The sequence below is a fragment of the Pteronotus mesoamericanus genome, unplaced genomic scaffold (genome assembly GCF_021234165.1).
Source record: "Pteronotus mesoamericanus isolate MK-2021 breed Mesoamerican mustached bat unplaced genomic scaffold, CSHL_Meso_final scaffold_1135, whole genome shotgun sequence".
Taxonomy (NCBI): domain Eukaryota; kingdom Metazoa; phylum Chordata; class Mammalia; order Chiroptera; family Mormoopidae; genus Pteronotus; species Pteronotus mesoamericanus.
Genome location: NW_026555300.1, coordinates 155,293 through 183,236, shown reverse-complemented (window position 1 = coordinate 183,236; position 27,944 = coordinate 155,293). Strand labels below are relative to the sequence as shown.

The 27,944-nt window shown below is 48.8% G+C and overlaps 1 protein-coding gene across 2 annotated transcripts; it reads left to right on the top strand.

Annotated features, from left to right (window-relative positions):
* The first annotated feature begins 562 nt into the window (after positions 1 to 562).
* CACNG7 (calcium voltage-gated channel auxiliary subunit gamma 7) lies at positions 563 to 20,673 on the top strand. 2 transcript variants are annotated; one of them, XM_054587250.1, is made up of 6 exons: positions 563 to 591; positions 3,237 to 3,461; positions 4,108 to 4,194; positions 4,604 to 4,744; positions 18,834 to 18,979; positions 19,298 to 20,673. In XM_054587250.1, the coding sequence occupies exons 2-6, from the start codon at positions 3,266 to 3,268 to the stop codon at positions 19,553 to 19,555; spliced, it is 828 nt and encodes a 275-aa protein (XP_054443225.1). In that variant the 5' UTR covers positions 563 to 591; positions 3,237 to 3,265; the 3' UTR covers positions 19,556 to 20,673. The 2 variants fall into 2 exon arrangements, with proteins under 2 accessions (XP_054443225.1, XP_054443226.1); XM_054587251.1 differs by lacking the exon at positions 563 to 591 and adding an exon at positions 832 to 919.
* Positions 20,674 to 27,944: the final 7,271 nt, after the last annotated feature.

Below are 27,944 nucleotides of genomic sequence, written 5' to 3'. Positions count from 1 at the left end.
GAGTCTCTGAGCCTGGGGACGCAGGGGTCTGGGACCCGCGCTCTGCCCCACCTCCTCTCTCTCTCTCTCTCTCTCTCTCTCTCTCTCTCTCTCTCTCTCTCTCTCTCTCTCTCTTTTAGGCCACCTCTGTGTTTGCTCGTCTCCAGACCTGTGAGTCTCAGGATTGCTCAGCCTTTAGGTCTGGGTGCACCTGGTCCTCTGCTGTCTCCCAGCCCTCCGGGCGCCCCTGTCCCTGTCGGTGCTCCGCTCGGTTCCTACCCTCTCCCTCCCTGCCACCCCCCATTCTCAAGGCCCGTCGCCCTCCCTCCCTCCCGCATCCTTGCCCCCCTCCCCGCCCCTCCCCTCCTCCGCGGCAGCCAATGAGCGGCCGCCGGTCCCAGCTCCCGGCGTCGTCCGCCGAGTGAGGCCGCGGGCGCGGGGGGTGGGGGGTGGGAGACCGGGAGGGGGCCGGGACGCCGGGCTCCGGGGCGGGGGCGGGGGGCGCGGGCATCGGCGACCCCGGGGGCGGCGACGGCGGCCGGGGGAAGCCGCGGGGCCGGTCATGCGGCTGCGGGGCCCGCGGCCCGGAGCGTCCGCCCAGCCCTGAGCGAGGTGAGAGCGAGGGGAGGGTCCCGGACGGAGGTGTGGGGGGCGGCGGTTCCCCTGGAGGTGGCTGGGGGACGGGGGTTGGGGCTAAAGGGGGCCTGTGCGGCTCCGGGGAGTTGGCATTCCAGCGTTCCGGACGCCCGACTTCGGGAGGCTAGGCGGGTGGAGGGATATTTGGGCCTAGGGAGGACGGGGTCCGAGGGTCCGGAGCGGGGCAACTACACTCCTCACGTCCGAGTCGTAGAGACCGTGCGCCCTGGGGAGGGTGCAAACCGGGTCCTCGAGGGAGGCGGTCCTGGAGCAGGGGGAGGGCCCGGCCCGCTGTGGGCTCGATGTGAGTCTGAGAAGGGGTTCCCGGAAAGCGGGGGTCTGTTCCCCGTGAGGCTGGAGGGAGATGGAGTTTGGACTTGGGCTTGGAGAAGGGGCGCCCGGGGATCCGAATGCTCCAATCCAGGCAGGAGTGGCCGGGGAACAGCCTGAGAAGGAGGCTCCAGGCCTGGGGGGGAGGGTCCCAAAGGGGAGAGGCTGGAAGCTGGCGGGGAAGGTCGAGGTCCGGGCGGGCCGTTTGGAGTGAGGAGGGATCGGAGCCAAGAAGGAGGGGCTTTCCGACGGGGAAGTGAATTTGGCGGCCTTGAGCTGGGTGTCCGCCGGAGTCGGAGGCGCCAATGGCGGGAGCTGAGGTCAGCTACCTGAGCTAAGGCAAACCAGGGTAGCTGGGTTGTTGAGGTTTGTTCCCGAGCTGAGCAGGCTCGAAGAGGAGCCGGTCGCTGGCCGTCAAGCCCCGGAGCCACCGCCGGGCGGGGGATGGGAGGAAAAGCGGGTCGGAGCTCCGCCACGCTGGGATCCCTGACCTCCAGGAGGCTGGGGGCGGGGATGGGGGGGAGACACTGGATACTGAAGTGGGGATAGTAGTGCGGGTTGTCTCTGCCTCTTTATTGGGGGCAGACTTTCAAGGCTATCGGTATCCTGGTTAAAGAAAGAAAAGTGGTGTCTCGAATTTTGGCTGCATTGTTTAGGGCTCTTACCCTTTATAGTTAAAAAGATGATGAGGACTCTGGGATTCGGAGGTGTAGAGGTCTTGAGTTGAGATTGGGCGGGGATCCCGTACTGAGTCCCCCCAAATCCTGAGATGGCTTAGTTTCGGGGGAAGTTCACGGTAGCGGCGAGGGTGCTGGATAAGGGATGAAGAGCACCCTAGTTGGAGCCTCCAGATTCCTGATAGGAGTCGCGGGGGGGGGGGGGGGGGGGGGCGCGGCGTGGAGCGTGCCGCTATTAGGCTGAGAGCTCTTGTTTAAGCGTCGAGCGTTACAGGGATCACAGCCTGAGCATGGGGATTCGAGTCCACAATCTCCGGTAGGGAATTTCGGGGTCTTGTGATGGAGGACAAGGGAGATGGGATACTGGTCTTCCTGATTGGGATTTTAGAGTTCAGATCGCACTGCTCCCTAGTGTGGAGGGGGTTTGCTTGTTTGACTGGAGTGCTCCAGTTAGGGTGCTGGGTTGGGGGGGGCAGGTTCCCATATCACGGTTTTGACATTCGGGAGTCTCTGTTCAAATCCTAGCTCCCGGTTTCTGGGCTCAGTGTTCTGGGATCTAGCAGCCTGGGATGGAGCTCCAGTATCCCAGGTTCGGGGACCTGCCTGGATTGGGGGTTGGAGGGACTTAGGTTCTGGAATCTCAGATTAGGGTACCAAATTAAGGTCAAGACACAGGATCAGCGTTAGAAGGTCATGAGTCAAGTTCCTGGTGTTAGATTTGGGTGATAAGGGTCAAGATATGAGTCTAAGAGATTAAATTTAGGTGAGGGCCGCTGATCAAGGTCTTTGGTGAGCCTGAGGTCAGGGGACTGAGGCCAGGATATGGCATTAGGGTCTTTTGTTGGTGACCCACTTGGGGGATTTCTGGTTTCTATTCAGAGACAGAGTCCAAAGGGAAGGGATCAGCGGACGGAGTCAGGATTGGGTGGCCTGGGTTAGGGTTTCTACACAGGTCACATTGCTCAGCATCCAGTATTGAAATTTCAACACTCAGGGTCCAGGGACCTAGGTCATGGCTGAGAGTTGAGGTCACAGGCCCTTGTTGGAGTCTGGTATTCAGAGTTTGTAGCTTGCATCAGGGCAGAGTCATTATACCAGCTTCTGAGTCATGGCCCCCGGCTCAGGATTACGGATGTTGATGGGTTCCACTGTCTGTGGTCAAGGTCTTGGGTCAGGGCATGCAGTTCAGGCTGGAGGGCTTGGTTCTGGGGGTGAGAATCTAGAAACTGAATTTCTGGTGGAAGCCATGACATTTGGCTCCCGGGTCCAGATGCATGGCTGAAGCCAAGGGCCAGTCGCTGGGTGTGGGCTGAGGATTATGGTTGGGAATCTTATCCCGGGGTTGCGGGTCTAGTGTGGGGTCTCTGATCGGGATCCAGAGCCAGAGTGCAAGCGTCAGATTGGGGAAGGCCAGTGCTAGCGTGGAAGGTCAACAACTGGTGTCACTGGTTTAACGCCAGGGAGAGTCATGGGTCAGGACAGGGGAGTCAGATCTGAGAGGTTTGGGGATCGGTGTCTCTGGCCTGGTCCAGTGTCCCAGCTGGCTCTGCATGGGGGTGAGGACTCTAGTGGGTCCCATCAGGCCTCCCCCCAGGGCAGCTTCCTGTCCCTCAGGCCCCGCAGGGCGCCCCCCGCCACTGAGGATGAGTCACTGCAGCAGCCGCGCCCTGACCCTGCTGAGCAGCGTGTTTGGTGCGTGCGGCCTCCTGCTGGTGGGCATCGCGGTCAGCACTGACTACTGGCTGTACATGGAGGAGGGGACGGTGCTGCCGCAGAACCAGACCACGGAGGTCAAGATGGCGCTGCACGCTGGCCTCTGGCGTGTCTGCTTCTTCGCAGGTACCGACCTCAGCCGCTCTCCACTCAACCGTCCCTGCCTTGAACGCATGGGGTCCGAGAGTTCTTATCCTTAGTTCCGTCTTTTGGGTTCCAGAAATGCAGAAACTGATCCTGTTTCTGTCCTCGAGTGTCAAATTCCTACATGGAGACCCAATTTCTAGCCCTCTGTTCTCTGGGTCTCGGAGTCTCCGCGCTCACACAGTCTCCTGGTCCCTCACCCCCTGGGAACCGCAGCGTCCCCCTTCCCCGTTAGAAGTGGCAATCCATGTTCAGAACTTGTCCCTTGGACAGTTCCATTGCTGAACGGACAGGGTAGAGAAATCCCTGTCTCCCAGCGGTCACAGAAGCTGCCCCCTTTCGAGGACCCTGCCACCCACTCCCTTATTCTCTTTAGGGATCCAGGAGTCGTGGCCCACAGCCCCTTCTCACTTGGGACCCAGGGTCCCAGCCTTGCCCTCCATCCATGAGTCTGGTCTTCGGGGCAGCTGGCAACAGGAGCTCCCGGACCTCCTGCCCACGCCCTCTGTAACCCATGGATTAAGCCACCCCCACCCTGGGGTCCTTCCCACTGTGCATCATGCCCCTGACTGCCGCTCCAGAGCGCAGGATCCTCTCATCCAGCGCTGCCTTCTTGTCATCCCTCCAGGTCGGGAGAAGGGTCGCTGCGTGGCCTCGGAATATTTTCTTGAACCGGAGATCAACTTGGTGACGGAAAACACGGAGAATATTCTGAGTGAGGGGAAGCAGGGGGCCTAGGAAACAAGGGGGCAGGGACACAGGACAGGTCCTGGGCGAAGGGGCAGGATCAGGGAAGGGGTGGGGTGGGGTGGAAGGAGTGGAGGCTGGAAAGAAGGCAGAGTCAATGGGGGAGGAGGAGGGAAAGCCCGGTGGAAGGGGGCGGGGCCTAGGCAGTGGGTGGGGCCAACAGGGAGGGTGGGGTCGGGCCAAAGCGGGTGTGGTCTGGGTAAAGGGGTGGAGTCTGCAGGGGGATTATCAGACAGGGGAAGAGTCTGTAGAAAGGGCAGAAACCACCTAAAGTGAAGGGGCAGGCGGATGGTGGAAATGGAGAGGTCAGGGAAGTGGGGAGGTGTCCCCGCAGATTGTCCCCCTCACCCCCGTCTCTTCCCTCCCCCCTCCCCCAGAGACAGTGCGCACAGCCACCCCCTTCCCCATGGTCAGTCTCTTCCTCGTGTTCACCGCCTTCGTCATCAGCAACATCGGCCACATCCGCCCGCAGAGGACCATTCTGGCTTTCGTTTCTGGCATCTTCTTCATCCTATCGGGTGAGCCCAAGGACAGGACTTACGGGCTGGGGGGCCCTTTTGGAAAACAGGCACCCGAGGCCCCTTCTCCTTGCTGCGTAGCCCTGGAGGGGTTGCGGAACCTTTCTGAGCCCCGCTTTTCTCCCGTGTGAGAGCGGGAGGGCAGCGCCCATTTCCCAGAGGCCGCACTCACAGCGAATGCTTGTTAGGTGCTAATTAGGTGCCAGGCTCTGTGCTGATCCTCACAGCCCTGTGAGAGGATAACAGGCTCTTCGTTTCCTGGGCAACATGTTGTCTGAAAACTTTTCAAATAGAAAGGGAAAAATTTCGGAGTGAACACCCATGACCTACCCCTTAAGGGTAGCCATTACCATGGAACTAGACTTGCTTTGTCCCATATCTGTTCATGTAGCTATAATTCTACCTATCGTATTATTATTTACCTCACTACTTTTAATGCATTTCAAAGTGGGTTGAGGCATCATTACATTTTACCCTAAATACTTCACTATGCATGTCATTAGCTAGAGTCCATGATGTGTGTATAGTTGTTTTTCTTTTTTAAAAATGTTTGTTTATTGACTTGAGAATGAGATAGAGAGAGAAACATCAGTTTGTTGTTCCACTTATTTATACACATCTCGGTTAATTCTTGTATGTGTGCTGACCGGGCATCGAACCCACAGCCTTGGCAGATCAGGACGATGCTCCAACAACTAACCGAATTACTCAGCCTGGGCCATAGTGGTGGTTTTTTTGTTTGTTTGTTTGTTTTGTTTTGTTTTTTAAGCTATGAGCGATCTCAAATCCTTCTCATAACATCTCTGCTCAGGAGTTATTATTAGCACTTACTTAATAAAATGGGGGTACCGAGGCCCTGGATTGTGCAGAGATTTGCCTAAGATTCCAGAATAAGCTAGTGCCTGGGGACTCGAGTGTCCTGAGTTCTAGACTAGAGTCCTTCTCATGTTCCCCTCGTCTAAAATGCAGCTCCACTTGGTCTAGTCCAGTCTCACCCAGGTAAGGTCAACCCAGATCAGGTCAGCTCTAATGCGATTAACTCCATCCATCTGCGCCAACTAACCCCAATCTATTCTGACTCAATTCTTCAATTCAGTTCAAATTAATTCAACGTAATTTAATTAAACTTCATTCAGGTCCTTTTAATCCAGTTGATATTTTATGAACAAACCCCATCGTACGTCTCATTTCCATTCTGTCCCCTGGGTATCGCTTCTCAGCCTTTTGGCTAAAATCAGGGGTAGAGATCTGTTTTTATCAGATTTAATATTCTGTCCCCTGGGGCCCCCCACTCAGCTCCCCCTTTAGAGGTGGCTCTGCAAATAATTAAAGGTGAATTTTTGAATAGCCCCTCCCCCAGTCCCTTTCCTGCTCCTCACCCAGCTTTCTCCAGGCTAAACCTCCCTTGTGCCTCTAACCTAACCTGACAAGACTTTTTCTAGGGAAAACAGGATGCAACCTCTGTGCAAACTTGAATCACAGCGTGTGGAGCCAGACACTGAGCTAAAATAAGACATGTAGCATCGCACCATCCCAGAGTGTCAGAGCAAAAGGTCTTGTCATTTTTTTCCGATGAAAAAAAAAAAGTAGTGGCCTAGAGAGAGAGAAAGTGGGGCATGGAGTCTTTATTTAATCCACCCAAAACATCGGAAAGAAAATCCCATTGATTGTGGCTCACGGCAGGGGAAACAGACGAGGCCTCCTGACTAGTCAATGGCAGAGCTGGGGTTAGACTAGAGGGTTTTCTCATCACGAAAACCTGTTCATACCAGTGCGCCAGGACCTTGAGGATTAATGGTGGTGTCAGGGCTGGGAGTCAGGCCCCTAATGTAACAATCTGAAGGCGATTGAATCCCTTCCTCAAGTTCATATCATAGACTGTGACCTATGCACCCATCCCAAGGTATCCATCATAGACTTAGGAAAAAAAAAAAGATTCTATTTATCTTTAGAGAGGGGGGAAGGGAAGGAGAATGAGAGGGAGAGAAACATTCACATGCTCCCAACCAGGGACACAGCCCACAACCCAGGCATGTGCCCTGACTGAGAATTGAACAGGTGACTTTTTGGTTCACAGAATGACACCCAGTCCACTGCCCCCATCAGCCAGGGCTCCACCATATACTTTCAAGGTTATGGGTGTGGTACCTGAAGGCATATGCTGCTGTGAACCTGGAAAGAATGGGCTTCAAATCCCCACACTTACTGTGTGTGCTACAGCTTTCCTCTGTGGAGTTGTTGAGAGGACAAATCTCGGTCGGGGTCAGCAAATATTTCAGGGTTTGGGAGCTGTAGGGTTGCAGGGCCGAAGCAACCAGAAGTAGAGTGTCTCTGTTCCAATAATACTACTTATGGACCCTGAAATTCAAATTCAATGTTATTTTCATGAGTTATGAAATAGTTTTTTGTTTTGTTTTTCCACACCATTAACACATGTAAAAACCACACTTAGCCCACAAACCATACAAAAACACATGGTGGGACAAATCGTATTTTTGCTGACCCCTGGTCTAGGTCATGGGTGTGAAGGGCCCACCCAGTGGCTAGTCTGTAACAATAGCTGCACAGTACATGGTAGTTTTAGATACACAAATAGCAGTAGTAACAACAATCACCATAATAATAAATGCATTATCAAGTGCCATGGTCTGGGGAAGTTCTATGTGCTTTTTCTTCACCTGGTAAGGCAGACATCATTATTATTCCCATTTTCCAGTTGAGGAAACAGAAGCAGTCAGAGTTAAGTTGCTCCATCATGGAGGGTGGATTCCAACCAAGGCTTTCACTATGGCACTACACTGCCCCGTAAAAGTCATAAAAAAGGTGATTTGAAAAGGAGGGGGAAGGACGGAAATAGTACCGATATCTTAGATCTCAGAACAGAATGATCTGGTCCAATCACCTCATGTTCCCAAAGAGAAAACCAAGATATGAGAGGGAGGGAGAGAGAGAGAGGAGTTGCCTGAAGTCAGGGAACTGGTGGAGTTGGCATTCAGTCCAGGGAAAAGAAAACAGTGGAAGTGTTGCGGCAGGAGAGGGGTAGAGTGACACTGGCATTAAACACCCCTCAGGGAGCTGTGTTGGGGATGGACTGGAGGAAGATGGGCAAACCAAGGCAGAGGCTTCTGTAGTGGCCCGAGCAATAAGGTTTGGGCTGAGCTGTGGCTGGGAGGATAAAGAAGACAGGATGGCTTTGAAGGAGAAGAATATTGACAGAAAAATCAATATAGAATCAGATGGCTCACTGGGTTCGGTGAGAGATGAGGTGGGGAGGCTGGTGTGGCATTGATTTTCCTTTTTCAGATCATAAAAGGCGTGCTTTCTGGGAATGGCCCATATTAACCCCTGATCCTGAAAAACATGTTCTGTGCATGTGCTCATTTATTCATTCATCAAACATTTACAGAGACATCCTACATACCAGGCTCTGTGCTGGGTCCTGGAGACATGGCTGAATCCTGGATGAGAGTCCACGGCAGTTACTCATAAAACAGCCCCCAACTGCACATCCATCAAAGCTTGTCCCACGCCGCTTAAATTCTTCAGTGCTTTGATGGATTTCCATTGCACTTAGAGTATATCCAAACTCCTCCTGCTGGCCCTTCATGGTTCAGCTACTGCTCAGATCTGTGACCTCATTTCCTAACCCACTGACACTCTCTCCTTTGCTTGTAACTTCAGACACACTGGCCTCCTGCTACTCCTTGAAAATGCAAATCTCAGCCCCAGACGAGGACTTTGACACTCCCTAGGCCTCCATACTCAGAAGTCTCTTCCCCCTGATTTTCACAGGGCGGGATGTTCCCCCTTCAGAGTTTCTCTTTCTGACCACAGCATGCAACGTTGCCTTGCTCCCTCTGCTATCCTATTCCTTACTTTATTATTGTTTCTTGGCACTACCGCTATTGTCAGTCATCTTGTTTTCTGCCCCTTCCCACTGGAATGTAAACTCCAAACGACAAAGAACTTTACAGATATCTGCCAAGCCTAGATGAGTTGCTGGTACAAAATCCATATTGAAATATTTGTAGACCGGATGAAGGATGAACAGCTCAGGGCATGCTGGGAAAGGGGAGATGTATTCACCCGACACAGTAGGGTGGCGGGTTGGGAGTGACCAGGATTCCGGCAGGAGGTGATGTCCAAGTTGATGGTACTGAAAGAGCGAGGGGGACTTTTTCAAGTGAAGAAAGAGAAGTAAGTGCTTTGCCTGGAGATGGAACTAACAGGGTATGTGAAGACCCCAAAAGCAGTCAAGACCCAGGTAGACACATGCGCCGCTCTCCGTGGTCCTGAAACGTAATATAGTCTATAGCCGGAGTGTCTATTCCGTTTGGAATGTAGGTGATTCTCGCCCCCTGAGCTATTGGAATTCTGGGACAGATACAGTGGAGGGGGTAGGGAGAAGGTTGGGTTACAGAGAAAGGGAGGGAGAAAAAGAGGAAAGGAGAGAAGGTTATTTTTGGAGAACAAGAGCCAGTGAGAAATGACCAGGAAGGGGAAAGAATGACAAAAATAATTTACCTTCTGATAGTGTTTTTATTTAATTTAAACCACAACCAAAATCTTTGTATTTGTAACTATTTGTTCTTTTCTCACCAGTCCCCGCTCCTGACTCTCCTGATGGAGAATGTTTGTTATTTAGAACCGTTAAGTGAAACATGGGACTGAAGTTGAGGCAGGTGTAGTTAGCAGGATAAGGTCATAAAGAGCCTGGCACGCCAGGCTGTCGAATTAGTACCCTTTCCTGTGTGTAGGAGGGAGCCAGGGGAAGAGCTTCAAGAAGGAAAGAAAAGAATCCAGTACGTGTTTTAGAAAGGACCAGTTTCTAAACCGAGGATGGGGATTCGGGCGGCGGGGGAGGGGCAGTGGTACAGGCTTAGAAGTAACCTTGGCTGGTCAGAGGACTTGGGTTAATAAAAGGGGTGTAGATTTATGAGAAGTTAAGGAAGTAAAATGGACATGACCGGATGGCTGGACATCCTTGATAGACGGGAGAGAGCATGACCCCCTGCGCCTGACTAGGGTACCCCAGGGAATGTGTTTCAGGGCTCCCTTTGGTATCTCTTTCCTAGACACCTTCTCACCTGTCAAGACTTAACCTTGGATGCCTTTTTTACCCCGTGTAACCCCTCATGGGCCCCCTCTTTTTGAATGTTAAAATTAGGGAATACTAGAAGTTCCAAGTGTTGTGGAAGTTCAGAGCAAGAAAAGGTTAATTCTTAGAGGAGGTTGAGAAATGGTGGGAGTTAGGGTGGATTACAGAGGGGAGGGGACTGAGCTTTTCTGGAAGTTCCCGTTGTGAGGCAAGTATATTAATCCATTTGACTGGGATGTATTATGTGCTGGATCTTGGGCTAGGTGTTAGAAATGCAGTTGGGGACAAGGTAGGCTAGTTTCACGCATCCTAGTGGGGGCAGGGGAGATGTGTGACAAAAAATACGGTCAGTGAAAATAGGGATGTCAGGTCGCAGTAAGTGCTATGGAGAAAAATGAAGGAGGTTAAGGGGAAGGAGGGATGGGGTGGCGGGGGGCATTATTTTATCCCACCTGAGTCACTCTGAATTTTTTACTGGAAACTTTAAAATCTATAGAATAGTGCAACAAGCAAACACTGGTTTACCATCTGCCATCTAGATCGAGATAGATTGTGCATTTTGCTAAGATTTGGCCATATTCTACCTCTCTCTCTCTCTCTTCCCACCCCCTGTCTCTTGCCACACGCATATTTCTTTGGCTTTACCATTTAGAAGTAAGTTACAGGTACCATGACAGTTTATCTCTACACATTTTATAATAGTACGTGTCGCTAACAGTAAGGACATGCTTCTGTGTAACAACAACACCATTGTCATACCCAGAAACTTTATAACAATTCCATAATATAATTCATTCCATTTTAAACTGCTGCTGTGGCTTCAAAAATGCCCTTTAGCCCTGGCTGAGTAGCTCAGTTGTTTAGAGCATCACCCCATAGGCCTAGGTGGTGCGTTTTAGTCCTGGGCAGGGCACACAGAAGAATCAACCAATGAGTGCATCAGTAAGTGGAACAGTAAATCGATGTTTCTCTCTCCCACTCTGTCTCCCTTCCTCTCTCTCTCTAAAAAAAAATTCGATATGTATTTTGTTGTGTATAATACGCACCCACATTTTTGGCTCAAACTTTTAGGAGAACTTTCATTTTAATTTTTTAATTCAATTTTTTTTATTTACCTATAAAACCAATGACCATATCCCAAGGTATTATTTTGCATACAAATACCATTGTTGCTTTCTAGAGTTACACTTTTAATGCATAAGTATAAATAAAAGAATTAATCCCTGGCTGGTGTGGCTCAGTGGATTGAGCATGGGCCTGAGAACCAAAGGGTCACCAGTTTGATTCCCAGTCAGGGCACATGCCTGGGTTGCAGGCCAGGACCCCAGTAAGTGGTGTGTGAAAGGCAACCATACATTGATGTTTCTCTCCCTCTCTTTCTCCCTCCCTTACTCTCTCTCTAAAAATAAATAAAATCCTTAGAAAAGAAGAACAAAACATTTCTATAGATAGGGAATTAGTACTATCCATGTACAAAGCGCATCCTTATTTTTCCCTCAAAAATTTGGGCAAAAAAGTGCACACTATACATGACAAAATATGGTAAATTTTAAAAAAGAAAAGGATGCCTTTTATAGCTTTGTCCCAGAACCAGATTTAATGTAGGTTCACACATAGTATTTGGTTAATGTCTCTTTATAGTTGAGACTAGTGCTCCCACTATTTTATTTACAACACTGACTTTTAAAATGTACTTCATTTAAAAAATATAGAAAGAATAGTGTAATGAAATGCCATGTGTCCTTCACTGAGTTTCAACAGTTATCAACATATGGTGAGTCCTTTTTTAAGCCGTACTGCCATACCTTCCTTCTACACTTCACTACATTATTTTAAAGCCGAACTCATGCATTAAATCATCTGCAAACATTTCTGTATCTCTCTGAGAAGTAAGCATTTTGTTATTTAACAGAGCCGCAGCACCATAATCATGCCAAAACAATTAAGAATAGCTGTTTAATATCATTTAATATCTAGTAGATGTTCAACATCCCCACTTGTCTCGTAAATGCCTTTTTTACAGTTACTCTGTGGTAAAATGGGATCCACATTCCACTTGTGCGTTCGGCTGATAGATCTCCAAAGCCTCTTTTAGTCTGTAACAGTCCCTCTCCTGTTTTTCCTTGCCATTCATTTGTTGAAGAAATCTGGTCATTTGCCTTGGAGAATTCCCATGCTCTAGACTTTTTTCCAATCGTGTTCCTGTGTCATGGTTTAACATGTCCATCCATCCCATTATCTTCTTGTAACACTGTTGTTGATCAGGTCCAGGTTTGATGTTTTTTCTTTTTGCAAAAATACATTAAAGATAGGTGGTGCTGTTTACATCTGACTGTATTACATCAGAGGCATAATGTCTGCTCATGTCTTTGTGAGACGTTAAGACTGATCACTGCTTCCGGTGTTACCAGCTTGACACTGGTCACATCCTGGATTTGTTTGGTTGGTTCCTTGTGGAATCATTTAACTTCTTCTTCTTTCTTTTGTATTTTCTGTAGTTATGCCTAGACGCCATGGGAATTGTGTCTAGACTACCTTACACTGCCTTAATATGAGACTCAGCTTAAACATGTTTGGCAAGAAGATTCAGAGGGGCTGTGTTCTTTATATTTTTATTTCAGGTAGTAAATCATGTCAGGTGGTTCTACCATGAGGAGTCCAAAGTTTGAATCTCTGATTTTTTTATTGATTAATTGATTTGAGAGAGAGAGAGAGACATCGATTTGTTGTTCCTCTTATTGGTGCATTCATTGGTTGATTCTTCTATGCGCCCTGACTAGGCATCAGACCCACCATCCTGGCATATTGGGATGATGCCCTCACCAGCAGAGCTACCTGGCCAGGGTTGTAATGCAAGGATTGAATGCTTGGTAAAGGAGGTGGTTATCAGAGCTCTCCATTGAGAAGAGGCATTTTTCTCTTTACAATGAATCAATAATCTGCAGGTAACACTTTGGCACCTTGGGGAAAAATCCTGTTTGGTGATACCTATTCTTTTTAGTATAGTTGATGTACAATACTATATTAATTTTTATTGCTTTTTGATCTTTTGGCTAAGATCAACTGTAATATTATGTTAGTTTCAGATATACAACCCTGTGATTAGACATTTATATAACCTACAAAGTGATCCCCCTGATAATTCTAGTACTCAGCTGACATCATGCAATATTATTTACTATATTCCTTATGCCATACCTTACATCCCCATGACTATTTTGTAACTACCAATTTGTACTTCTCCATCTTGGGGATACCTATTTTATTGAAAATTTTAAAAATTTGGAAATAATTCAAACTTACAGAAAAGTTTCAAAAATAATAAAATGAACTCACATATCTTTTACTTAGACCAATTTTTAACATTTTGGCACATTTGCCTTTATCTATCTATCTGTCTCCCTCAATCACCTATCTATCTATCACCTATGTATTTATCATCTACATCTATCACTTCTGCCATCTATCTAGCTTTCTATCATGCACATTACTCATCTATGTCTAATTATTATTTATCTATACTTCTTAAGATTTATCATCATTTTCTCTCACCTGTTTTATCTACATTGTATTTACCTATTAATATCTATCATGTATTTGTATTACATAGGTATCTATCTACCTGCAAAACCACTTGAACGTGAGTTACAAACACTTTACCCTTAAACCCTTCAGCAAGTATCTCCTATGAACAGGTGTACTTTCTTTTCTACCCTCAGTACAATAATCCATTTCAGGAAGTTTAACCTTTAGACAACACTATAGCTGATACACGGTCCATATTCCAATTCCACCAACTGTACCAGTGCCGTCTTCTCTGGCCCCCAACCCCGTTTGGGGTTGGGATCCAATTGAAGATCACGCCCTGTATTTCCTTGCCATGTCTCTTTTGTCTCCTTTAATCTTTTATATAGTTCCTGTGCCTTTTAAAAAAACATATTTCACATCGACTCTTTTTGAAGAGTGCAGCCAGTTGTGCTGTACAATGCCCCAGTTTCCGCAGGAGTGGATTCAGGTTACACATTTTCAGCGGGGAGGCTACGAAAGTGAAGTAGAGGCAGGCGCTCACCGGAAGGTCGCGGTATCGGTCCGCCCATTGCTGGTGACGTCAGCTCCCACCTTCGGTGAAGCTGGTGTCTGCCAGGTTCCTTCACAATAGAGGAAGGTGTTGTTTGTTTGTTTGTTTTGTAAAGTCTCTCTATTTTTATTTTTGAATTACAGTTGACATTCAATATTATATTAGTTTCTGATGTACAACATAGTGATAAGATATTTACATAAATTACGAAGTGGTCCCCAGCCCCCCATAACTGACACCGTACAGTTATTACAAATTTGTCACCTACATTCCATGAGCTGTCCTTTACAACCCCGTGACTGTTCTATAACTACCCATTTGTGTTTCTTAATCCCTTCGCTTCATTCACCCATTTCCTCAACGGCCCCTCCCATTTGGCAACCATCAGTCTGTTCTCTGTATCTGTGAGTCTGTTTTAATTCTGTTTGTTTATTTTGTTATTTTGGTTCCACACATAAGTGAAATCATAGTATTTGTTCTTTCTCTGTCTGACTTTATAATCTCTTTGTGATTAGTAGCTATTCCATGGGGAAATTCAATCCAGTGATTTAATGTCCACTGAAGGTTCTTGCCCAAATCCCAATACCACGAAGGTTGCAAAATAGTGTTTTCTAACTCTGTAAATAAGAATTTTCTCTCTTATTAGTTATTTATTTTACAATATATTGGTATGTATTCACATTTTTTGAAATTCAACATGTCACCTGCCATTGCTTTTAGTAGTCATTTTGATGTTCCGATTGCCCCCAGTTGGACTATCAGGAATCTCTTTCAAGCTAGTTCCTGTGTTCTTGTTTGACATGTTCCTTTTTTTTTTTTTTTTTTTTTTTTTTGAGCACTTCCTTACTTTGTGGTATGAATACACTTTCACATGCCTTCATTTGAAGCCCCCGGCTTCAAATGAGCTATTTCTCTCAGGAGCCCAAGCTCCTTATATAGTGGGGGCATGATATTAGAGACCAGAATCTGGGTGCTAGGTGTGCTCATTGCCGCTGAGGTGTCGCTGCTTCTGGAGTCTTTCAGGAGACAAAGCTGGCAAATTAAATATATTTGTAAAATAGGAGCTCATACTGCACCTAAATACCAGAGGGTTCTTAAGTTGCTTTACTCCATTCTCACTTGTATCTTCCCTCTTTCAGAGAAAGAAGAGAACTCTAGCTCCCCAAAACATCAATATATTTACACACTTGCTCAACCTTACATTGTACACAGAATAACTTCAGAACTGTTACCCCCTAGACCTTAAGTAAGGTTCAAGATTTCTTTGATGATCTTCTTGTCTTTGGACTGAGATATATAACCAAAGTACCGTACTGATAAGTTACTAGGATTACAAATTTCCCCCTCCTGTGGTGGTACTCTTCATTTGATGTGAAGTCAGTTTTATTTGTGTTTGTCCATATTCAACTTTAGTTTTTTCCCATCCTTGCTGAAGTTATCTTTTGAATACATAAAATATTAGCATAGTTGCAAAGGTCAAAGCTCAGAGGAGTGCCACTTCCTCTCTATTGCTTGCTTCCTTCCTGTTCTCACCTGCCCTCTGTAGGTAATCAGCTGCATTTCTTTGCTTTCTTTCCTTTGTCTCTTATTGCAAAAAATAAACAGATGCATATATGTGTTCTTATGTACCCTTCTTTTTTTTGCTTAAAAGTAGCATCCTATGTACTCTTTTGCGCATTTTTTCTTACCTTAGTGATACAGTCTGGACTATCCCTGAACTCCATCCACATCAGTGCACAGAGCTCGACCTCATTCTCTTTGCACAGTGGCTCAGTGATCTGCTATGTGATGTTTTATAGATTATGTCATGAACCAAGGGCATCTGGGCTGTTTCTGATGTTTTGTAAATATGAACACTGCTGCAGTGAATTAACTTGTGCTTGTGAGGTTTCATTGAACAGATATCTTCATTGGACTCGTATCTTCAGAGCAGATTCCTTGCAGTGAGATTGCTGGGTTAAAGGATAAATACCTGTGTGGCTTTGTTAGTTATGGCCAAAATCCCGTGCATAGGGGCTGCGTTATTGTACAGCCCCACCAGTGACATGTAAGAGCTTTCATTCCCCTGGCCTCACTAAAAAAAAGTGTTGTGAAACTTTAAAAATTTTGTTTTAACTTATTGATTTAGAGAGAGAGGAAAGGAAAGAGAGAGGCTGGTTTGTTCTTCCACTTATTGATGCATCACTGGTTGATTCTTGTGTGTGCCCTGACTAGGAACCTTGGAGTACCAGGACAATGCTCTTAACCAACCGAGCTAGCCGGCCATGGATGTTGTGAAGCTTTTTAACTTTTGATGATCTAATGCATGAGACATGGTAGCGCCTCATAGTTTTCATCTGCATTTCTCTTACTTTGCATGAGAGAGCATGGTTTTGTGTGTATTTTTTTTTAAAGAGGGAGATCATGGAAGCCCTCTCTCAAGAAGTGAAAAGGAAGGAGAGAGCTAAATGAAGTGACAGAGAGAAATAGAGAAATCTGGGGGAAGGGCATTCCTGGGAGAGGGAAGAGCAAGTGCAAAGGCCCTGAGGTAGAAATGAGCTGGATCAAGGAAGAAAGAGAAAATCATGTGGTCTCAGTAGCGGGAGCAAAGAGAGACTGACCAGGGATGAGCCTGGCTGGCACCATGTGGGCATTGTGGTTCGGGGTTGGTCAAGTTTTCCTGTAGAAAAGCCAGACAATAAATATACTTTTACTGGCTTCACATTGCCTGTCGCAGCCACTTAACTTTGCCTCGACAGCCACAGGCAATGTGGAAATAAACTGGCTGTGTTCCAATAAAATTTCACTTACGGACCTTGAAATTTGAAATACAGAGACTTTTAAAATTAAGATATTATAATTCATATAACCTAAAATTCATATGATTCTGTGGCTTTTAGTATCTGCACAAAGTTATGCATCCCCATTACCTAATTTCACAACATTTTCATCACTCCCGAAAGAATCTTCACACCTTTTAACAGCCAGTCATACTCCCCCTTCACCCCATTCCCTGGCAACCACTAATCTACTTTCTGTCTCTATGGATTTGTTTGTTTTGGACATTTCATATAAATGCAGCCATGCAATATGTGGTCTTTGCATCTGGCTTCTTTTACATAGCCTATTTTCTAGGTTCATCCATGCAGTGGCATAAATCAGTGCTGCTTTTTTCCTGGCTGTATAATATTCCTTTATATGGCTACACCAGTTGATGGGCATCTGGGTTGTTTCTCCTTTCCGGCCATTATGAATAATGCTGCTGCAAACATTCGGTACTAGTTTTAGTGTGGACGTAAGTTCCCAGTTCTCTTGGGTCAACATGTAGGAGTGAAATCGATGGGTCACGTGGTAATTTTATTTTATTTATTAAAAAAAATTGTATTTATTGACTTTGAGAGAGAGAGAGGAAGTGGGAGGAGAGAGAAACAAGACATAAATTTGTTGTTCTACTGCTTTCTGCATTCACTGGTTGATCCTTGTACGTGCCCTGACTGGGGATCAAACCCACAACCTTGGCGTATCCGGACAATGCTCTGACCAGCTGAGCTAGCCAGCCAGGGCATATCTTTAACGCTTTGAAAAACTGCCAAGTGCAATTTGCATGCCTTTTAGGTACCATAAAATACTGTTCCTTTGATTTTTTTGAAAAAAAAAACAATTTAGTTACATAAAAATCATTCTTAGCTAGTAGGCCATACAAAAAAAAGACCGCTGTTGTAGGCAATGGGAGGAATTTCTACTTATTCTGGGAGTGATGGGCACACAAGTGTTTATCTGTAGGATTCTGGGGGAAGATGCGGATGAGGATTACATTGATTAATTTAGGGAGCCTTGGTGTCCCTAAAAAGAAAGATCATCTTGAGGAAGTATTATTTGCCTTTTAAAAATTCTCAACCCAGACCTCCCCTCTCCACCTTCCTCATGTCCCTCTATTTCCTCCCCCGTACATGGAGGTTAAAAAGGGCACCTACTTGAAAGTGTTATGGTAAAGTCCGAATGAGTTAAAGCATATCTGACACTGAGAATAGTGCCTGGCACAGAGCAAGATCTCTATAAGCAGTAGTTGTTATCATTGATGTTGTTGGTATTATTATCGATCCCTTAGCTCAGACTTCCTCCTTCTCCCCCTGAAATATACAACTCCAGTGTCTCCCCTCCAGTCTCTTCTGAAAACCAACCAGCCCCAAAAGGATCTTCTTACGTTCCCGTCTGGCCCTGTCTCTCCTCTGCTCCAGACCTTCCATGGCTCCCTAGTGCCCTGGGCTCCTCAGCCTGCATGTCAGACTCACCATGGCTGTGTCCCTGCCCCCTTCTCTGACCTCATTTCTTGTGGCTGCAGCCCATGTTGGAGCCACATGGATGGATCAGTTCAGGCCCAGCCTCCGAGCCTTTGCCCTTGCCCTGCCGTCTGCCCAGAGTGGTATCATGGACACTCTTATTCTTCCCTGGGCCGCTTCCTGTAGGACTTGGACAAAGGCCCTTCTCCCAGGAAGCTTTTCTGGGCTTCCCCTGACCCTGCCCTGAGTCTGCCGGTTGACCAGCATCCACATTTGCCTTCCCCAATGACATTGTGAGCTCCTGGACACGTATTTGAGCTGAGGGAGAAGGAGGGTGATTCATCTCTGGGATCTCTGCACTCACCCAAGGCCTAGCACACAAGGGCTGCAAAAGATGAAAGTTAGGCCCTGGCTGGGTAGCTTAGTTAGAGCACCGTCCCCATATGCCAAGGTTGCCAGTTCGATCCCTGGTCGGGGCAAATACGGGAATCAACCAGTGAATGCATCAATAAATGGAACAACGACGACGACAAAAGTGGTGGAAGTTAGCTCAGACCCCGGTAGGGAGGAGAGGGAGAGGACAGCGGTGGGAAGGTCCCGGCGGCGGAAGGAGGTCCACCGCTAGAGGACCAAGGGCATCCCCTGCTCCCCCAGGCCTCTCCTTGGTGGTGGGCTTGGTTCTTTACATTTCCAGCATCAATGACGAGGTCATGAACAGGCCCAGCAGCTCTGAGCAGTATTTCCACTATCGCTACGGGTGGTCTTTTGCCTTCGCCGCTTCCTCCTTCCTACTCAAAGAGGTGATGTCTTGGGGCCCCCATGAGAGCTTTGAATGGGGGGTGGTCTCGGGTCCAGGAGGAAGGGGAACCGGGGTGGCGGGGGGCGCCGGGGGTGCTGCATAGACTCTGGAGGAGTGGTGGCTGAGGTCCTAGAGGAGGAGGGGGCTGGGGACTTGGATTCCGGGGTCCCGGAAGGGGAGGGGGATGGGGACATGGACTCCTGGGGGGTCTCGAGAAGGAAGAAGCTGGAGGCCTGGAATCTTGGGTCCTGGGGGTCGTGAGTCTCGGGGTGAAGTACCCGGGGCCAGCCTCCGGGACCCCGACTCTGCCTTGCCACAGGGGGCTGGCGTGATGTCCGTGTACCTGTTCACCAAGCGCTATGCGGAGGAGGAGATGTACCGCCCGCATCCGGCCTTCTACCGCCCGCGTCTCAGCGACTGCTCCGACTACTCGGGCCAGTTCCTGCAGCCCGAGGCTTGGCGCCGCGGGCGCAGCCCCTCCGACATCTCCAGCGACGTGTCCATCCAGATGACGCAGAACTACCCTCCTGCCATCAAGTACCCAGACCACCTGCACATCTCCACCTCGCCCTGCTGAGGCCCTGCCCCTCGGAGCTCCCTTCCTTCTCCTCCTTAGGGGTCGCCCTGCGACGCAGCTCCCTGGCCTCCCGGCTCCTCCGGACTCGGCTTTCGCCTGGAGGGTGCGGCTCCCGCTTTGGCCCCGCCCTCTCCCAAGCGGCCACGCCCATCTCACGAATCCCCCTCCTCTTTTCAGTAGTCCCTCCCTTTTCCTGGCGCTTCCACCTCTTTGGGCTCGTTCACTTCCCGACGGCTCGATTGCCCGCCCCTTTGGGCTGAGGCCCCGCCCCCTCCTCGGGCGGCCCTCCCCGCTAAGTCGCTCCGGGGTTCCAGCGTGCGGGCGCCCACCTCCCTGGAGTCCCCCAACCTGCTGCCTCCCTGCAGGCGCTCTGGGCTGGAGAGCAGGGTCCGGCAGCCGCCAGGAATGCCAGCCATCCTCTTCTCCCTTCTGCCCCTCATTCTCTTCCCTGGCCCCATCTCACCTGCGGCCTGTCCCGTCGGGGGACTTTGAGCGCTTTGGCGAGGCCTCTGTGCTCCTCCCACCGCCCCGGGGTGGGTTGGGCTCTGTACGCAGTGGGTCTGTTTAATCTGGTCTCCCTCCCACACTCCCCTCTGTTCCCCTGGGAGACCCCCTTCTTTCTCACCGGCTGGGCTCTCCTGGGCCTCCTGAGGGTTACCTGCCTTTCAGGGGGCTCTGTCTAACCAATGTTCTTGCTTTCTCTGCTGCCCTAGCTTCTCTTTCTTCCTCCTCTTCTTCCTCTTCCTCCTCTAACTCTGTCCCGGTCCTCCTTTTCACCTGCACACCACACGACAAGGATGGAGACCCTAGGGTGAGGGAACTCTGTGCCACTTCCACACCTGTGCCCGCCTCTTCCCCCTCGAGGCTCCGTCGGGGGAGGGAGAGACAGTAGCGGGGGTCGACACCCCCCAAACCTCGAAGTCTTCCATTTTCTGGCGCTCCCTTTCATTGAAGTTCTCCTTCCCATCTCAGACCCCCAACTCTGGCCTCTTTCAAGGGTCCGTCCTCCCCCTTGGGCAGATTTGGGGGCGTCTCAGAAATTCGCCCACCCCCCCTTATTAGGGGAGGAGGGGCGAGGTAGCACAGCGTTGTACACGGAAGCAGAAAGGCCCCCCGGGGTGGGGGGAGGGAGGCAGGGGAGGGACGGGGGCTTTTAGTTTGCATCTTAGGTGGGAGGGGGGAGGGGAACCGCAGCAGTTAACCTGTCTTTACGCAGCGATTTTTAACGAGGCTGGGGGTAGGGGGGCTATGGGGGTGGGGAAAGGGTGGGTGGGGGGGCCTGGCTCTGTTATTTACCGTGTATCATATGTAAATACCAACAGAAACTTCAATAAACTTTATTTCAAACACGTCTCTGCCTGCCCCGGGGGAGGGCTTTGGCTACAGAGGGCTGGGGTCAGGTCTCTACCCCTAAGGTCAGGGAAAAAGGTTAGATTGGTATGTGTCAACCTGCTTGAGCCTCATCATTATTAACATCAGCACTTTATAATTCAGTCCGGGTAAAGCCTGTAGGACAGCAAATGACACGGGTCCGAACTAATAAAAATTAACTCTTGGTATTACCCTGACCACTTAGAGTAGTTCCTATGCCTCGCCTCTTTCCTGCATTCACCGTTTCGTTTAGTTTTCTCCCCAAGACTTCACATTGAGTTTGTTGGACCCGCTTTGCAGCTAGAGCCACAGAGGCGAAATGACTCCATCGGGGTCACCCAGGCAGAACTTGGCGGAGGCACGAGCCTTGAGGGAGCAGTGGGTTCTCCCAATGTGAGAGGCTCAGTCATTCTGTCGAGAAATAACTGTTACCGTTTATTGGACACCTACCATGAGCCGCACACATTCCTCTCGTACAGGATCCCCTGAGATGTTTCCAGCAGCGCTGGCGTAGGAATGATCACACAGACACACGCAGTGGGCTCGGCGGTTTGTGATCTCGCCGTCCACATTCAGGGACTAAAAACAGCCTGAGTGTTAGATAAACCTGTTCTTACGATGTGTGGAAAAGGAAACACAACACAGTCAAGCCCCCCGGTTCTCTGCCTTGTCTGGATTTAGCTTCTGCGGCGCACTCCACTCAGAACTTCAGCCACGCCCACCCTTGCCAAGCTGTCCTTCGGTGTCAGACACTGTGCTGAGCCCCCTGCCCTGGGACCTGGCTGCATTCTCTCAGCGGTCCTGTGAGTACCAGGCGTCCCTCAGAGCCCCATTCTGTAGGTGGAGAAACTGAGGCTCAAGGAGGTGAGGTCCCCCAGCTGGTAAGATGCTTAGGAACCTGGCCAGGTAGTTCAGTGAGTTGAAATGTCATCCCCATACACCAAGGCTGCGAGTTTGATCCCTGGTCAGGGTTACATACAAGAATCAACCAAAGAATGTGTGAATAAGTGAAACAACAAACTGATGTGCCTCTCTCTCCCCCTCCTTCATCATTTGAAAAAAGTACTAAGGAGAATTCATGCCCAGGCCTTTCTAACCCCAGAGTATTCTCTCCGCTGCCCCATTTGACTACTAGGAATTGGGTGCAAACTCATTCTGTGACCTTGAGCAAGTCTTCTAATCTCTGGGGCTTCAGTTTCTTTTTCTGTAACAGAGAAGTGGGATGGGCTAGAAGGGCTCCAAATCCTTCTGGAAGAGGGAGAGTTGGCGGGGGGGGGGGGGGGGGGTAGGTTAGCAGGAAAGAATTAAGATTCAGCAGGATCAGACTCCCTGGGGGAAATATTCTGAGTCATTTTCAGTGGTTTCAGGAATTTCTGGCGGTCATGCTTGAGATTTGGGATGGAAAATATGCTTCAGCTTCTTTGTCAAGATTAATTGATTCTTTGTGGCTGTCGGGGGAGCACAGCGTTGATAAGGATTTTGAGCGCCTGCTTGGTGGGGAAGGATGTCCCTATCCGTCGGTGCGTCGGTGCTGCCGGCTCTCCCGATCCCTCGATACTGTTGGTCCTGCTGGCGGGATGGGAGGTGGTGGTTCCAGTGCTGGGAATTTGCTGATTTTATCCAGGAGCTAACAACCCAAAGCCCTAAAGTTTATGTTCTCTTTTTTTAAATCAAGCCAGGTTGTTTTTTATTTTTATTTTATTTTTTGGGTTTTGCTTTTTACATTTTGAAAGGGAAAGTGGTTCCATAGTTAAAGATTTGCTTTTTTTAAAAAATTGTATTTATTGATTATTTTAGAGACAGGGGAAGGGGGGGAGAGAGAGAGAAACAGCAACTTGTTGTTTTACTTATTCATGCATTCATTAGTTGTTTCTTGTATGTCTTGACCGGGCATCGAACCCACAACCTTGGCGTATCCGGACAATGCTCTAACCATCTGAGGCACCCAGCCAGGGTTTGTTTGTTTGTTTGTTTTTAAGGAATGCTGTGAAAAGTCAGTCCTACTTCTGACCTCTTGACATCTGGAAACCCTGAAGTACTACCATCCTGTAATGTATAACTTCAAGAATACTATATGCACATTGAAATACACATGCCTGTATTTACATCCACACACCGGTGGATATGTCATCTATATGTACATGTTTACTGAATTCGGCATTTATCATCAACTGCACATAGTTCTGTACCTTTCCATTTCACGTGGCAATGTATTATGGAGATCACTTAGCATCAGTTACATAACTCTGCTTTACTGTTTTCTAAGGCTGCTTAATAACAATACTTTGCATAAATTAGTCGCATAATTTATCCAGTGTTGCCTTTGTGCCTGCCCCTTTGCATTCAAGCCCAAAGCAATTTACATTCAATAACCTAAGGAAGTCCGGCGCTTTTATTGTCACCCCCATTTTATAAATGCAATGCTGAGATGAAGAGGGATTGATTAACTTTCTCCTGGTCATGCAGCTGGTAAGGGGTCACGTTAAGACTTGAACCCTGGGAGTCTCCTGAGCCTGCCATGCTACCCACGAAGCCGTCTACCTCCGCGTGTACTGCAGCCCCTTGTTTCATCTGTTTGTCATCGTTTGTACGCAACGTTTTGCACTCAGTTCATGTATAGAACACTACGACACATCCGTGGTTCTCAGAGTGTGGCTCAGGGACCCTGGGCATCCCTGCGGTGTGTTTAAGGGGTCCATGACGTCTAAACCATTTTTATAATGATCCTGTGACACTGTTTGCCTTTTCAGTCTTAGTCTCTCAGGGGTGTAAGTCCAGGGTCTTTGGGTGGCTTCAGGGTGGGTGATGGCACCACAGAGGAAATGCCGAAGCAGGTACGAGAACCCAGCTTTCTTCCGTAAGGCCAATCACTGAGTAAATTTTCAAAAGTATAAGCCAATGTCCACGTATATGTGAAAATATATTCATTTTCCACTCAAGGAAGTCATTTATGTAAACATACAATGACTTCATTATTGCTTTACTTGAATGAGAACGTATTTCTTAAATCTTCATTTGAAGTTTGAACACATTGAATATTGATGGATATAACTTACATAAACCAAAGCTCTTTGGGGTCTCCTAAAATTTGTAAGTGCATGCGCACCGTCCTGAGGCCAAAAGGTCCAAGTATTCGGGTTGTATGTCATGGAGCAACATATCAGAAGTAAAGATGTCTCATCTTTTCAATGACTCTGTAGTGGTCCATTGAAGAGAAGTACCGAAGTTCCCCCTGCCCCGCAGGGGATATGCTCCAAGACCCTGAGTAGATTTCTGAAACCTCAGATGGTACTGAACCCTATATATAGTATGTTTGTTTCCAATACACACTCAACCTTTTCACGCAAGCCCTACAGCTTCTCTTTGGTGTATTGGAATTGCCAGAAGCATTACACTTGCTCTTTGAGACCCTTTTTCTTCCACACTGGAGGGACATTTTAAATTACTATTTATGTATTGATTTTAGAGAGGGAGGGAGGAAGGAAGGAGGAGAGAGAGATTTGTTGTTCCACTTATCGATGCATTCATCGGCTGATTCTTGTATGTGCCCTGACTAGGGATCAAACCTACAACCTTAGCAGGTGGGGATGATGCTCTAACCAACGGAACTACCTGGCCAGGGCCTTCTTTGGGGTCACTAGTAAGTAAAATAAGGATTACTTGACCATCAGCACCGTGACACAAGACAGTCGCTCTGACCATGGAGACGGCTGCTCGCAGGTGGGCAGTGTGCGTGGTGTGGAGATGCTGGGCGAAGGGGTGGTTCACGTCCTGGGTGGGGTGGGGCTGGGTGGTGACGGATTCCATCCTACTACTCAGAACAGCGCGTAATTTAAAATGTATAAACTGCTTATTCCTGGAATTTTCCATGTCAGGTTTTCTGTGTTAAATGCGGTATTTATTATTTTTAGAGAGAAGGGAAGGGAGGGAGAAAGAGAGGGAGAGAAACATCGGTGTGTGGTTGCTTCTCGTGCACCCCCGACTGGGGAGCTGGCCTGCCACCCAGGCCTGTGCCCTGACTGGGAATCGAACCTGCGACCCTTTGGTTCTCAGGCCGGCGCTCAATCCACCGAGCCACACCAGCCAGGGCTCCGTGTCACATTTTTGAACTGAGCTTGACCACAGGTAACTGTAACAGCGGAAAGCAAAAGGGAGGTGGCTACTGTAATTTAAGAATAAACTCATTTTTATTATAAATTTAGTCATGATTTTCAAATTTAAGCAGCGGAGAAGGGTAAAAAGAGAAAGTTCTTTCTTCTCCTTCCTCTCTTTTCCCAGAGGAAATCATTGTTGTCGGTTTCTTCTAGAGCACTGGGTATCCACTTGGAGGGTTTTTGTCCCCCTGGGACATAAAGCAACATGTAGGGACATTTTGGAGGTCACAACTTATAGGGGCTCCTATTAGCATCTAGTGGGTCAGGGATGCTGCTAAATATCCTACAACATGCAGGACGGCCCCCGTCACAAAGACGTACCAGTCCAAGATGTGACTAGTGCAGAGGCTGGGAAAACCTTGCTCTAGATGTTGGGTGTTTATATATATTCTCCCAGTTAATCTCTTCTGCTTTTACTTTTATTAACTCAAATGAGATCTTGCTCTGCCAATTTATGAGCCGTGATTCTTAACTCGTAACGGATGAGGGATCCCTTCGTGAAACAGAGCAAAGCTGGGGATGCCCAGAAGAGACCACCCATACTCCCAACATAGGCTAGATAATTCTATGTTGTGAGTATGTTGTATGTTATATGTTGTAGCCTGGGACTTCCCAGGCCCTCAGAAAGCCATGCTCAGATGCCTGGGTTGTGTGACTTTGAATCCCAGTCCCAGAATATCCCATCCGGAGGGAGATCACCAACTGCAATTCCCTTTTACAGACCACAGGTACCAAGAGAGCAAGGGTCTGGTTCTGGGTCCTTTAGGGAGAGAAGGAAAAGCAAGGATTGTAACTCAGGCCACCTGACTCCCTAGCGTTGGAATATTTCCACTTCACCCTGAATGAGGACGTTTTAGAAATGCTGATCTTCTCTTCCTGGTACAGCGGGAAAACACGCCACCGCCACGCTGTTCCTCTTGAGGAAACACAAAGGGCCCAGCTGCTGTTGATGACAAACACTCAAGCACCTGGGAAACAGCACACTCAGGATGCGAGGGGGGGAGAGGGGTTGGGCCAGGACAAGAGGTTGTGATTGGCTGCTAGAGGGTAGGGACCCTAGAATCTGTCTTCACCCGTTTGTTCCCTGAGTCTTTCATTCATGTCTTCATTCATCTCTCCACCCATCCACTCTGCACCTGCGGGCTGAGGCCTCCTGTCTGCCCGGGCTGGGCCCTGGGGGACACCGGAGGGGTCCGGACCTCTGTCTGTCCTTGAGCCGCTTCTGCTGGGCCGGGGTGGGGTGAGGGTGGGGGTGGGGGGACCGAGTGAGGCACCTATCACAGAGCAGGGTGGCTGTGCTCTACTGGGGGCGGTAGAGGGCGGCGTGGTAGGAGCACAGCTGCAACCCCTGATGCAGCCTCGGAAGGTCCGGGAGGGCTTCCTGGAGGAAGAAGCATGTAAGTGGAATCTTCAAGAGATAGTAGAGGGTTTGTCCTATGACTGAGAGATGAAAGGGGATTCCAGGCAAGGGAGCCACACTCAGAATCCTCAAAAAACATGAGGGCACTGGGCTTAGTTGGGGGACTGTCTCAGGAGGAAACAGCATAGAGGGTGGCATAAGGTGTGACCGGTGATCTTGGCAAAGGACGTAGGTGAGGAGCTTAAGGCTTTTTCTCCTGAGGGCAATAGGGAGTCACAGGACAATTTTAAGCAGAGGATAGACAGGGTCAGCTCTGAATGTTAGAAAGAGCCTTTAGGGCTCAAGTAAAAGTTGCACGGGAGGGAGACCAGGGGTGTAGGCTGGTGGCACAGTCCAGACAAGAGCAGGACAGAGAGAAGGGTCGGGGTATGAAAGGAATCCGGGAGCGAGAGGGGCCGGCACGTAGGGACTGAGGGACAGGGAGAGTCACTGGGAGGCAGTAAGGCAACACTGGCTGAGAAGCCCTGTATGACCTTCAGAGGGCAAGGTGATTGGCAGGGCGTATTAGGTAGCTGCTGCTGCGTAACAAGTCACCACAAAGGCAGTGGCTTAAAGCAACACATTTATTATCTTGCCATTTCCTTGGACCAGGAACCCAGTACAATGCCACTGGGTCCTCTGTTCAGGATCTCATGAGGCCGGAATCAAATGTCAGCTGGCTGTGTCCTCACCTGGAGGTCCGATTAGGGACAGACCCACTTTCAAGCTTCTGCAGGACGGATAAGCAGAAGTAGTTTCCTTGTGGTTGTGTGACTGAAGTCCCTGTGTTCTCCCTGGCAGTGGCCACCCTCAGGTCCTCGCAACAGGGCCCTCTCTACCACGGGGCAGTTTGCTTTTTCCAGGAGAGTAGCAGAATCTCATGCTTTGAAGCTTTCTGACTTGTGACCCTTTTACAGGAGATCACCTGATTAGGTCAGGCCCACCCAGGGTAATCTCCCTTTTGATTAACTTCAAGGCACCTGATTAGGGACTTTAATTACATGTGCACATCCCTTCACCTGGCCATATCATGTAATCTAATCATGGCGTGACGCCGGTCCTATTCACAGATCTTACAGAGTGTGTACCCCAGGGAATGAGAATCTCAAGGGCCTTTGTAGGGTTCTGCCTACCCCATGGGGTCAGGGGAAGTGAGAGTGAAGGGGCTTCTCAAGGGCAGGGGCTGAGCAGACTCATCTCTGAGTCTACAGTCTTCAGGTCTCTGGGTTAAGCCCACTGGAGACTTTGACTCATGTGAGGTGAATTCACAAGCAAATTTGGGAAGGAGCCCCGAGAGGGCCCTTGGCCTGCACCGTCTGTGGCACCCCTTCCGACAGGTCCTTCCCTGAGCCAGTGGGGTGATGGGGGGCGGGGCCTAACCTTTCTATCTTACAAAATGAAGTCCAGAGATGCTACCTCAGTTCTCAGCCTGCGATACAGCAAGTCCCCTCCTAGGCATGTGCCC